The following is a 12,111-nucleotide window of genomic DNA, read 5'->3' on the forward strand; positions in this document are numbered from 1 at the left end:
GAAAGTTAAAAACCCGTAAGATATCTCGACTTGGAAGTCAAAAAGGATTCAGCCGATCCTGTTTGCTCCCGAGAGAGCACACGCGCGACCTAGAAGCCGTTCGCACTCGAGGTGCACGTTTGTTCGAGGAGTTCTAATCGAATATACAGCTGAAAGTTCCGAAGCGCTCCGCCACGAAACGGTCAATCGCGCCATTAGAAAATTGTTCAACTAGCACAGAACTAACATTTTGATTTGATTTGACGCGAATCTTACTTGATGTCGAAATATCCAGGTCATGGATTGTAGACAACGGCATAAAGAAAGTAATTATTGTGCTGTTTCTTCGCGCGCGATATTTAGTAATCTACAATCCAAAGAAAATTGTTATGTCATCCTCTGATGAATAAAACAAAAATTTCTTTTCATTTTAATTATTTCTCACAATGTGCATAATTATTTTTCTGTCGCGTCTGAAAGCTGCATTTTTAATCTAAAGCGCGTTAAATTACACGGCGCTATTTTTCGTGAATGAAAATGTGTCGCAAATTAGCAGGAACTCTTTTAAACAAACGCGCGACGCAAACTCCTCGTTGCGTTTTAACGCTTTTAAAGGTTTTTTATAACTGTTCGCGCGTAATTGCGGATAATTTAGTCGTTTACTTCCATTTCCGGCGAACAATCGTCGGTGATTTTTCGCTTGTATGTACCTAGAATATCATTTATTAATGTATAATACACATAATATTTAGCAATAATTTATACTAGAAAGATTAAAAAATCCAAGAATTAATTTTAGTTCTCCTCCTTTCCGCTTAATGTATCCAACTATTCTTCATTAAAAATATCCGGCAGAAAAGGTTAACAAGGAAAATTTTCTACAAAATTAAAGTAATTAACGGCTAGCAAATATGCAAGTTTATATTAACGTGTAGCAGTTATACAAGTTGTTCAATACATATGGTAATTGCAATATAACTATATATTATAAATTCTCGTTGAAAATATTAAGTAATTTATTGCTGGAAATTCATTTAATTGATATTTATTCTATTTTATATCATGTTATATTCATGTTACATTTATTCGATGCCCTCCTTTACGCTTTCAAGTGATTCGAAACAAAATAAACGAGACTAATCAAATGTTTTAAAATGAATCTTATTAATCGCACAATTTTTCGCTTAGACAAAATGAATATCTATTCCAATTTTCCATTCGGATGAAGCAAATGAAATAGAGAGGACCGAAGCGCTCTCTAAATAATAAATATACAGGATAAGAAGCCGAAATGTCATGATTTATAATTCAAAAAAGAGGAAACTCACTCACGCTCTCACGTGTGTTTTATTCTTTATCGATCTCGTGTAACACCTCGTAAATGTTACCAAAAGTTTCATGAAGCTATTTTATTCTAGAGAAATCTCGCTTTAACGTGATATAAAGTAGAAATTATACAACTACTCCTTTGAATTTTATTTGTAATATTAGGTTTTCTCTCCGTGAATAAAACTCGATGCAAAGTTGAAATAGAATTACGTGTTTAATATTGTATGCAATGCCGTGTAGAGTTATGAAACGACACGCGCTCTGCTTAAGATAAAGTGTGAAAAAAAAAAAAAATGTGGCGGAAAACTTTGAGTTAAACTCGGGCGCCATAAATCTTTTCAGTTTATCCTTTTTAATAAAAATCTAAAGAAGCCTTACTATAATCACGTATGTTATTTATAATTTATTCATCATTTGTAGCGTTAATAGCGACGGCTTGTCACCGCTGGATGTTGCTGTACTTAGTAACAACAGGCCACTGGCAAAAATGCTGGTTACATTCGGTGCGCAGGAAGGAAATCAATGTAAGTACAATCGAATCCAATTACAAATTTCACGCCGCATAGCGGGAGCTTCGTTACGAAGGACGCTCGTGACGAATCCCGTTGATCCGAAGCTTCGCGAAAAATCGTTTTTCCGCTTTCCCGCGAAATGGTTTGCTTTTACCATGCGAAAAAAAGCCCAAGGAAATCATCGGGTCGCGGGAGATTCCAATTACGATTCCGTAGTCTCTAATAAAAATACCGTCGAGCTTTATTGCATTGCGATGAATAGAAATAAAGAACAAGATTTGTAGAAAAAACTAGATGCAGCTCTTTTTACGTAACGCTTTTAATAACGTTCCTCTTTGTCCGATATATGAAAACAACATAATTACGATGTAAAATTCTAAAAGTAGTGGAATCTGTAGTGGAATCTAAACACTTTTCGTCGCTCTTTTGCATGCTCCATTAGGATTTATGTATCAGCCGTAAATACATAGATTGAATACGAATGAAAAAGACGCTTTGATCGAACATTCCACGTGTCAAAAAAGCCATTCATAAAACCACATGCGATAAAACTCAAAGCTTTTTCATCCGGTTTTTATATCAATTGCTACAATGACATTTGTGTGATGTGTCTGAAAAATCAATAAATTCAGACCTCATTAAAATTATAAATATTGGAGAATGTATTATAAGTGACTACGTCACAAGTTAATCTTTTTGAAGGAAAAGGGTAAAAGTAGCAAGAAGTAAATTTTTATATAGTATCTCTCAAATGAGATGGGAAATCTCACGTTATTAAATCAGCAACACGATCTTTGCGAAAGTTCCGTGAATCTTAATTTGTCCCGCTACGCTCGTTAACGTTTCAGCGGCATGACGCACCATTAGTAAACAAAGTCCTCTTCAGAAATGAAATATAGAGTAGAAAGAAGGATATTTTTTCGAAATTAATTTTAAAGAGATATTTGCGATGAATTCTTGCAAATCGGAAGAAGATAAGATTCAATTCGGTCAACGTTTTTTTTTTAATGTGCGCGATAAAAGAACTTGATAAATGTATTACTCCAAGTAATGCAATTTCTACACTCTCCGCTTTATGCTTAAAAATAATTACAGTCATAATTGGGCCCCCAATTAATCGCGGCAAAATCATACGTCTTGCAAAGAGATTGCAATTATAAGATACTGCAGCGATGATATGCAGATGATCGATTGCAGTAATGACAAATATTTTAATTAACGTAATAATTACACGCGAAACAATATATATCGTTTACAAGAATGTGAGAAACTCGGTTCAGATATCGATATCTAAATAAAATTCGTGTAGACGCGAGATTTCTTTCTGCTTTAAACAAACGCACACATTGATAATTCATTGGTTTTAAAATATGCATAAATTAAATTGTTTATATTTATAAATGCGTAACTATTTTTCAATGTTTTTCTTAACGCAGTCAAGTCTCCGGAATCTCTTGGCAGTCATTTAGCGTCATTACTCTCGGAAGCGGAACATAGAGTTCAAGAACTCGGCGGCAGTACTTCCGGCAGCAGTGCGACTTTACTGGAACCACCTAGTATACACAGAGCCAGTTTTTCCACGCAACATAACAACCTTACAGGATGCAGTGGTAGTACGGAAGACAAACAGCTTGCCCTATGGGAAAGGAGAGCCAGGGCCCTGAGAAAAATGTTACTTGGTTTCGATCAAGCGCGTGAGTTTGGTAGTACACTTAATTTAAAAAAAAAAATATTGCGAAAAAAATGTTGCAAATGACAAATTTATAAGAAATATTTTTGTTTCATTTATATATATATGTGACTTTGAATGTTTTAGGACCACCCGACATGCCATTTCTGGTTGCGATCGATGTTACCGGAACGACTTCGGTAACAATAAGGTTTCAAGAGCCAGATTCGCACGATTCTCCAATCTGTACGAAATTTAAGGTACAATGGAGTTTGCACGATGATTTTTCCGTTATTTGCGGTGAGAGAGAGGTTTTAGACATGAAGCAAAGAGAATGTCGTATCGAGGATCTGACTCAAGGTCAAAGATATTATTTTCGCGCTGCCGCTGGAAATTTAAAGGGCTACAGCAGATTTAGAAATTCGACGCCTGCACATGTTACACCTAGCAGTAAGTATAATAAAATTACGTCATTGTCAGACGTCTTTGTATAAATATAATAAATCAATTTATTATGCCAGAGTGCATATTATATTTAAATTCTTTTAATTTTACAAATATTTATAACGATTTTTAAAGGTTGGAGGGATATAGATGGCAGAGTGCCGAGGTTTGCGGGACGATTAGAACAATTAAATACGTTGTTCACCGATATAAGAAGACCCGAGTATACGCAAGAGACACCGGCGGTACAGAGGCGAAATCACAAAAAGAAAACGACGATAAAACAACTGTTTACAGCGACGAGTAAATTCCAGAAAAATCTCAGACGAGGAGTATTTCTCGCGTGTCTACTGTATCACGAAGACAAAGTTCTCGTTACCAACGAGGATTTCTTACCCGTAATCGAAGTCGACGAGACGTATCCTAGTTGTATCTACAACGATTTTCATTGGCTAATGAAAGTCGCCTGTACCTGGGACGACGTTAAATCCCTCCGACAAGATATGGAAAAGAGTCACAGCAGTTCGACGAACCATTTTAGAATAAGGTTGCTTCAAGCTGCTGCTCAGATGCAGGTGCATTACATTAATATTGTTAAAATTCAACATATTCAATCGCAAAATATAGAAAACATTCTATAATACATCCTTTAATACATGTTATAGGCTGCACTGTGCATACAAGACCTTGGACAATTATATCACAAACCTATCAGAGACATTCAAGGCACTTTGGTATTTTCGACGGTGAATTACATAAAATCAGCAAAAATGGTTTCCGTATTAAATAGCAGATGGTTACCGCTCAGTAAAGTTATAAAGAAAGTCATAACGCACGAAGATAGTAACGTTGCCGATATCTTGATGGCCAGTATACAAGAGCAAATAACATATCATCAAGTGAGTAGTATCAAATTGTCCAAAGGTTTATATCTCGGTTATCTGAAAATGCAGAGCAGCGTGGATCTCATACAAGTCGTTGTCCCGACGAAATCTCCGAATGTGCTGCCGCATTGCAAGATTCGCGATAATCCACACGTATCCGCGTAAGCATACTCTCATCGAAAAACGAAAAGTATCTCAATCTCAATATTAAAATTATCTATTATCTATTATTATTTTCTGTTAAGGGAGGAGTGGGACTATCTCAAGAGAGTAACGCGCATCTGCATGTCCGATTCTTCCGTGAAGGAATCCGAAGAAAAGGAAAACGTGACGAACGAGGCTCAAGGCACGGAACAGCAAAAATTGTTCGTCGATTTAGTTGCCGCGACCGCACGACGACTGTTCAATTACATGGAGATCAGTGCGGAGGATTCGTTGGTGCATCGACTTTACGATGCCGAAGTGATCGATTTGACGCACGACGTATCGTTTCTTATCACCGTGCCGCCCGCCGAAACCGCTTGCTGCGTGCCTGGCACGCGAGAGATCTTACTACAACGCGGTGATCTCCTATCGTTGCCTATTCAAGTCTTTGAGATGGTGCATCTAAACACGTATCAAAAAGACGTGATTAATCGTTACTCGAGGCTCAGCTGCATCCTGGAACTAGACACGGCACAGGCCCAGCATAATCACAGAGAGGCCTTCAGCTCCTTAGAGTTAAGCGTCGCAAAGGATAAATTGACGAGATTGCAAGATCTCCAGTCGCAAATGAACACAGTGTGGAAAGGTGCCAGGTGGCTGATCGACGTGATAACTTTCGCGAGAGATCGCGGATCTTCTCAACAAAACGTAATTATCGAAACTTTCTTCGTAACTTTCATTTTATATTTCAATTATCATTTGTTGTTAATATTATTTTACAAAATTTTTTCGCAGGTCGCATCGCAAACCGTCGGTATATCTATGAAACATCTGCTTAGCTTAGACAGAAACAAAAATAATACCGGTAACAACAATAATAGTTTAAAACGGAGCTTATTACAATTACCGCCTAGAGATCCTAAGCTCGTTAAATCAAGCCCCGGCCGAGGTAGTTGGCCAGGACCGAATCTATCCAATTCCTCTTCGAATCTTCTCACAACGGAATTCAGCAAGAGCGAGCAGCAGCTGCCCAGCGGACAGTACATACGCAAGGGTAGCAACACTTCAAATATATCGATAACGTCAGAGCCGCAGAAATCGTTGTGCGTGCCGATGAGTAGCAACAGCAATCTAAGCAATCTGACGACGAGCAGCTCGAATCATCTGGCGCCGCTGCAAAATACGCGGCTGCCGCCCTCCAAATCCGAAGACACCCTAATTGTCGCCAAGTACAAACATAGTCCGCGAAATCGATCCGCTACGATGACTACTTCGGCATCGGCCAGCACTAGTCCTCTAATGAGCATTAAGCCCATCATTTACGGCGGCTCGCTTTTGAGCGTCTCCACGGCGATGACGAACACCACGAGCCTACTTAGCGTATCTGTCAGCAACACCAATTCCGACAGTCTACATTCGTTGAGCAGCGAAGACAACTCTACGACCAATTCGAGCGTATGCTTGAAAGCCAGTCATCCGGTCAAAGTTAAAACGTCCAAACCGACTGCGAGCGTGGCGGCAATGGCCACCGTTCCACAGGATAATCTAGACGAAGAGAAGGAAGAGTCGACGATGATGCCAGCACCTCTACCAGGCATTCTTCAAGTAGGTTTTTTTTTTTTCAATTCTCTCATGTCTTATGCTGTATAGATGATGAGAGATTCCACGTACAAACATATTTAGCATACGGTAGATGCGACGTTTAATTTTCAGCGACATTAATATTTCTCTGTAGACTCATGCGATATGCGATTTATAAATGATATTTCTCCTTCCTAGGGAACACAAGTCTAACCCGATTATAATTAAAAACAGCTCGCTTGGTCCTCTAGTGCAAACCGATGTAGCGGATATATTGAGTAAGGCGCCAAATTTCAACGCTTGCTCTGCTCGGTTATGCTTAAATATTATGCTTAGTGTGCCAAAATAATGCGGCATGCGCACCATTTATTATGACTGTTTTATACTCTTTTTAATAGCTACTTTGAAGATAAATTATGTCTGTATGTAGTGTGCTGTAACAGTATAACAGTATACATCGCGGAAAAAAATATTGAATAAAAATGCAAGTTGTATATTAAGAATCTATTACATGATTCTCTATGTTATATATAATTATTTATTGTTACGGCTTGAATATATATAGCATTTTCTTAATGTGCGTCTAAATACAAGGTGTGTCTATAAGAATTAGAAAACTAAATGAATTATAAAAGAGTACCCAATTTTATTGAAAAAGAAATTTTTTTAATAAATTTTGTATATTTTTTTTTTTACTTAGTATTGAAATCTTTCAGACACGCCATGTATAATATATTATTCATAGCTTATACATCGATATAACATTTATATGAGATTTTAATCAAATAATTTTACTATTTAAATAATCTAAATTACGAATGCATTTACAGACATATCTGCCTTAATATCACTTTATTCGGAATTGTTGCATCTGTTAATTACATCTTTTCCTCTATCATGTTAACTTGTATATTATTAGACAAAAAGATACAAGAGATGCATTTTGTAATATTGCATTACAGGTTTACGCGGCCTACGAGACTGGTTTAGCAGCTGGCACCAGTTTGAAACTACACGTAACACCAAGGACTACAGCACGTGAAGTTGTGGAACTTGTTGTTAAACAATTGAACATGGCGGTGGTCTTAAAAGGACAAAATGGGCCTACCTATACGATTGACGAACTACCAAATTTTTGCTTAGTTGCCGTAATCGGTGCACGGGAACGTTGTTTAAGGGACGATTTTAAGCCTCTTCAATTGCAAAATCCATGGAAGAAGGGACGACTATATGTTAGACAAAAACAGGACGTTCTCGCTGCTCTTGAGCACAGTAGTAAGCATACCGCGTACTTATAGCACAAATAAAGCGCTATCTATAAGTGGGAAGAAAGAGAGAGAGAGAGGTAATGATTTATTACCTATTATTTTTAAATTTCGATTCATTCTATATGCGTGCATAAACGTATGTAACGTTCTTCGATAACAATGAACGAGATATTTCATATAAAGCGACTTACGTCGTACATCTTCAACGGCACTACTAATAAAAAAAAAAATATTCCAGTGAGCAGATGTGAATAATTATTTAATAAAAAAAGATATTTTAACCACATAATGTTCCATGACACAAGAGATTTTTTTTTCTCAATTTTTCTTCTAATAATTTATGTATGTAACTAGGTCACACATTTTATATAAAAAAAGTTGTGTATTTAAAAAATTATTTTATTCGTACTTGGCCTCTCTTAAATAAGTGTTAGCCGTGATAGATCTAACAAGCTTTTTAAGAATTATTTTTTTAAAAATCGATCTTTTTTTTATTATCTATAAGTAAAATAATATTCTTTTCAAAAAAATATTCCAATTTTTTTTGTCACAATTATTTTTCGATATACTTTCTTTGGCTGTTATAAATAATTTTATTAAATAACCAGTGAAACGTTGAAGATAAAAATATAAATAATTAAAATATAACACATGAGATATAGTAACATAGACAATTTGGAGGAATAAAATGTGATAAACATTTCTCTAATCGATGAAATAGGAGTCTATCCTATTTTAGGCGACGTGTGTACATTCCAATTTTGGAATTTGTCAACTTTCAAGCACGATCTGTAATATTCTTCGAATGTTAGCTAGTTTGTAAAGGAATGAATAATGATACTCGAGACATACTGTTATATTTTCTGTACCGATCTCAATGTTTTATTCGATATATGCATATTGTCGAGATTATAGGCGAGTGAGCTGATTGAGAGATCTCATTGTTCCTTATATCGTAGTTCGTTGTATCCAAGTATGATTTGTCGTTACGAAACATGAAAGACCTTTTGGCACAAAGAAAATGCAATAGAGGAATACTTGGATACTTTGAACCAATAAGGATAATTTTTTGAAGTCACACACACACACACAGTGAAAGTTTTATATTTATACTATTAAAGTTATAGATGAAATGCCTCTAAAAAAGTATATTTTAGGTTCTAATACATGACAAAATGTTATTATAATATTATATATCATACTTTCTGCTTATGATTAGATTCAATGTTACCAGGCTCTAACAAAAGAAATAAAATCATTGATCATCGAATGCATTCTCGATGCACAGTGTCTGGGGCAGTGTATTTCTTTCAAAATATTCATAATATAATAATATGAAAGTTCCTAAAGTCTGGTAGCGTCATCTTAAGATGGCTTAGGGAGAAAAATATATATTTTAGAAAAGTCTGAGATCAATTTTCTGGGAGAGAACGCTGACAAATTTTGTTGACAGAAAGGATTGTAAGACAAAATATTATATACAAAACAGAGAAAATTAGTATAAGATTTTATTTGGGAAATATTTCGAATCTAAAGCGGCGAGTATAATATATTAGAACCAGTTTTATAGTTAATTATTAGTATAGTTAAGACGAGAAGAGGCTTATAGACTGTTGTATATAATAGAACAAAGAGTATTATTAATACTGCTATGTTATTTTAGAGATAAAAGAATTTTTGTATATTTTTTTTGTCTTAGCTTATAACTTTTGTTTCACTAAACGCTATAGTAAACATATATAAATATTTTTTTTATTTTTATTTTGTTACAATCACATTCTGCATCTAAATGTACATCTGTTTCATTTTAACACAACAAAATCATATAAAAAAAATTTCAGCAGGGATAGCCAATCGAATTTATTTTGAAGAAATGAAAAGAAAAATATTTAACCGAAAGACAAACTTACATTTTTTCTCATTATATAAAAGATAAAATTTAGTAAAATTTTCCAAAATTATAATAAGCACGTCGCCTGGCACATAATAAAATAAATATCCAATTGAGAGAAACAGCAGTACGATAACGGCCGACGTGTATTAACCAATCGAATAATGACTACCATAGTGTAGAATGATTTGCTGAACACACATATACCCAAAAACCGCACAATATTATACGCGACGAACTTCTTAAATGTCTCGTGATCGCGTTGCACATTTCGTATATAATCTAACAAAGAACAAGATTAATTAGCGTAGTATATATACTCATATGTAGTTATTCGTATAGATTTTCTCTCTTTCTAAAAAAACAAAAGAGAAAGAGGGAGAGAGAAACAAAAGAAAGAATAATATATTTAAAAACAATCTTAACTGTTTGGATAGAGTGAAGAATTAATACAAATAATCTGGAGATGCACAGTAACATGTCAAATGTAAATTTATATTTTTTTTATTTCGCTCGCCTACATAATATCGATCTGTCAAGCGAAGAACCTTATCGCATGTCTGTACAGATGTCTATCGTGAAATCCGTCCTTCACGTCGCAGATTCGATATATGTATATATTTGACTGTATATTCGAATGTGTTTTCTCGAATATATCATGCTTATTGAGCAGTAGTATCATGCACCAAGGGGCCATTTGCATTTATAAGAAGAATGCATTGAATGCTTATGAAGATGGTGCGCATATTTTTTTATCGACCAAGTGACAAAGAATCGACGAATTATTAAGAATTATTAAGAGCGTGTTTCGCTAATTACATAGGTATTCTGTACACCGCTAATTTTGTTAAAAACTAATGTCATAGGCAGAGAAAAATGAGATGGATAAAACATCTCTCTCTCTCTGACGATGAGCTACAGCAAATGTAACAATGGAATTGAGTAAAACAACTTTGTACTCTAATCTATTAAGCTGATTAATCTGTAAAGAAGCCAGAGTAATTAGCGGTGCATTGACTTAACCATGTAAACATCTGTGTTTATTTTTCCCTACTATGTATTTTTATCTAGAAGTATGCGCTCGTTTTTGTTCGATCGAAAAAATGATGGAAATTTTATTAGGACTACGTGAGTGTCTATCGATGTTGAGTGTAAAATAACCGTTAGCACATAAGTATTACGATATACAAAGTGAAAGAGTAAGAGATGCGCCGAGCCAATAAAGAAGTGAACATGAGTGAAATATAATATTTGTAAATATTCTGAGAAAAAGAAAGTGATTGCATGCACGGAAAAAATGAGAGAGAGAGAGAGAGAGAGATTATTTTGGACGAGAAAAAATAGGAAAAATCTCATTTCCACGCGATATGTATTATAGTTGTGTCTATACGACGACGATATGAATCAATTAGTTGAAATTCAAACGAAAACATTTTCCTCTTCCCCCTTTTGCTTCCTTCCATCTCGTCCGCCCCTCGTGCCCAGAAATAAAATTTTTGTACGCGACATCACTTTTTAATGCGCCATTTGTGATGTACGCGTACGCAAATAATTATGTACAGTAGCGAATTGATGTTTATATAGAAAAGATGGCTTCGTTTCTGTTGCGACTGGATTTTTCCCCCCTTTTTTTCTAGGGGACAATGTACCACGACGGAAACGTCCGAAATAAAGTATAACATTGTATTTGTCTTGATCAAATTTGTTCGTCATATCCTAAAGAATCGACATATATGAAAACAATTTCTCTTTTTCTTCAGAATCTTCCATTAATTCTCTACCCACAGTTCACATATATACATTATTATACAATATTATATTATACAGCTACAGAAAAAAAAAATATCTGTAATTAGTGAATTATATGGTAATTAATTGATTATATTTACAATATTTAAAAAAAAAGCTTTATCTATATCAAATATATATAATTAAAAAAAAAATAAAAAAAAAAACATTTAATTCACTATTTCTCTTTCAAACACTTTTTCAAATAAATTTGCTCTAGGCTCTAGGCCTCCATCGATTCTTATCTTTTCTGGAACAACTTGTATCCAGCATCATCATTTGCCTCCGGCAAATCAAACGAATGCAAACGAGATGAGAACCCGGACCCTTGGCGACCGATAGTCCCGCTGACCCACTTCCGTCTTGTTTCTCGTCTTGTCGAGAATCTACCACCTACTCTTTATTTATCCCCCACTCTAGATACAATCCTATATTCTGTTCTTCCGGCGAATGTATCGCGAGCAGTTTCCGCCGAGTAAACCTTTATAAACGGCTTCAACAAACGTCATAAAAACAATGAAAAATAAATCTGACCATAGAATGATGCCACAAGATGGCATAGAAGAGCGCATAAATTATCGGATAATAAGAGAAAGTTTCCAAACCATTGGCTGGTCATTTA

General features: G+C 35.2%; 1 protein-coding gene and 1 long non-coding RNA gene across 6 annotated transcripts in view; one reads left to right on the plus strand and one right to left on the minus strand.

Moving 5' to 3' along the window:
* Nucleotides 1-11,387, plus strand: part of LOC126849428 (uncharacterized) — a 64,075-nt gene extending 52,688 nt beyond the window's left edge. For 4 of the 5 annotated variants that reach the window (XM_050591230.1, XM_050591233.1, XM_050591232.1 and 1 more), the window contains 8 exons: nucleotides 1,729-1,832; nucleotides 3,257-3,514; nucleotides 3,637-3,939; nucleotides 4,069-4,508; nucleotides 4,599-4,978; nucleotides 5,063-5,669; nucleotides 5,757-6,566; nucleotides 7,505-11,387. In XM_050591230.1, the coding sequence (XP_050447187.1) occupies nucleotides 1,729-1,832; nucleotides 3,257-3,514; nucleotides 3,637-3,939; nucleotides 4,069-4,508; nucleotides 4,599-4,978; nucleotides 5,063-5,669; nucleotides 5,757-6,566; nucleotides 7,505-7,840 (3,238 nt within the window). In that variant the 3' untranslated portion in view covers nucleotides 7,841-11,387. Of the gene's footprint in view, nucleotides 1-1,728; nucleotides 1,833-3,256; nucleotides 3,515-3,636; nucleotides 3,940-4,068; nucleotides 4,509-4,598; nucleotides 4,979-5,062; nucleotides 5,670-5,756; nucleotides 6,567-6,740; nucleotides 6,821-7,504 lie in introns of all 5 variants that reach the window. The other variant, XR_007687397.1, reaches the window with a different exon arrangement.
* The window catches only part of LOC126849456 (uncharacterized), a 79,561-nt gene that overhangs the window by 53,132 nt on the left and 14,318 nt on the right, over nucleotides 1-12,111 (minus strand). The gene's annotated exons all lie outside the window — the stretch shown is intronic.

Source organism: Cataglyphis hispanica, chromosome 5, assembly GCF_021464435.1.
Source record: "Cataglyphis hispanica isolate Lineage 1 chromosome 5, ULB_Chis1_1.0, whole genome shotgun sequence".
NCBI classification, from domain to species: Eukaryota; Metazoa; Arthropoda; class Insecta; order Hymenoptera; family Formicidae; genus Cataglyphis; species Cataglyphis hispanica.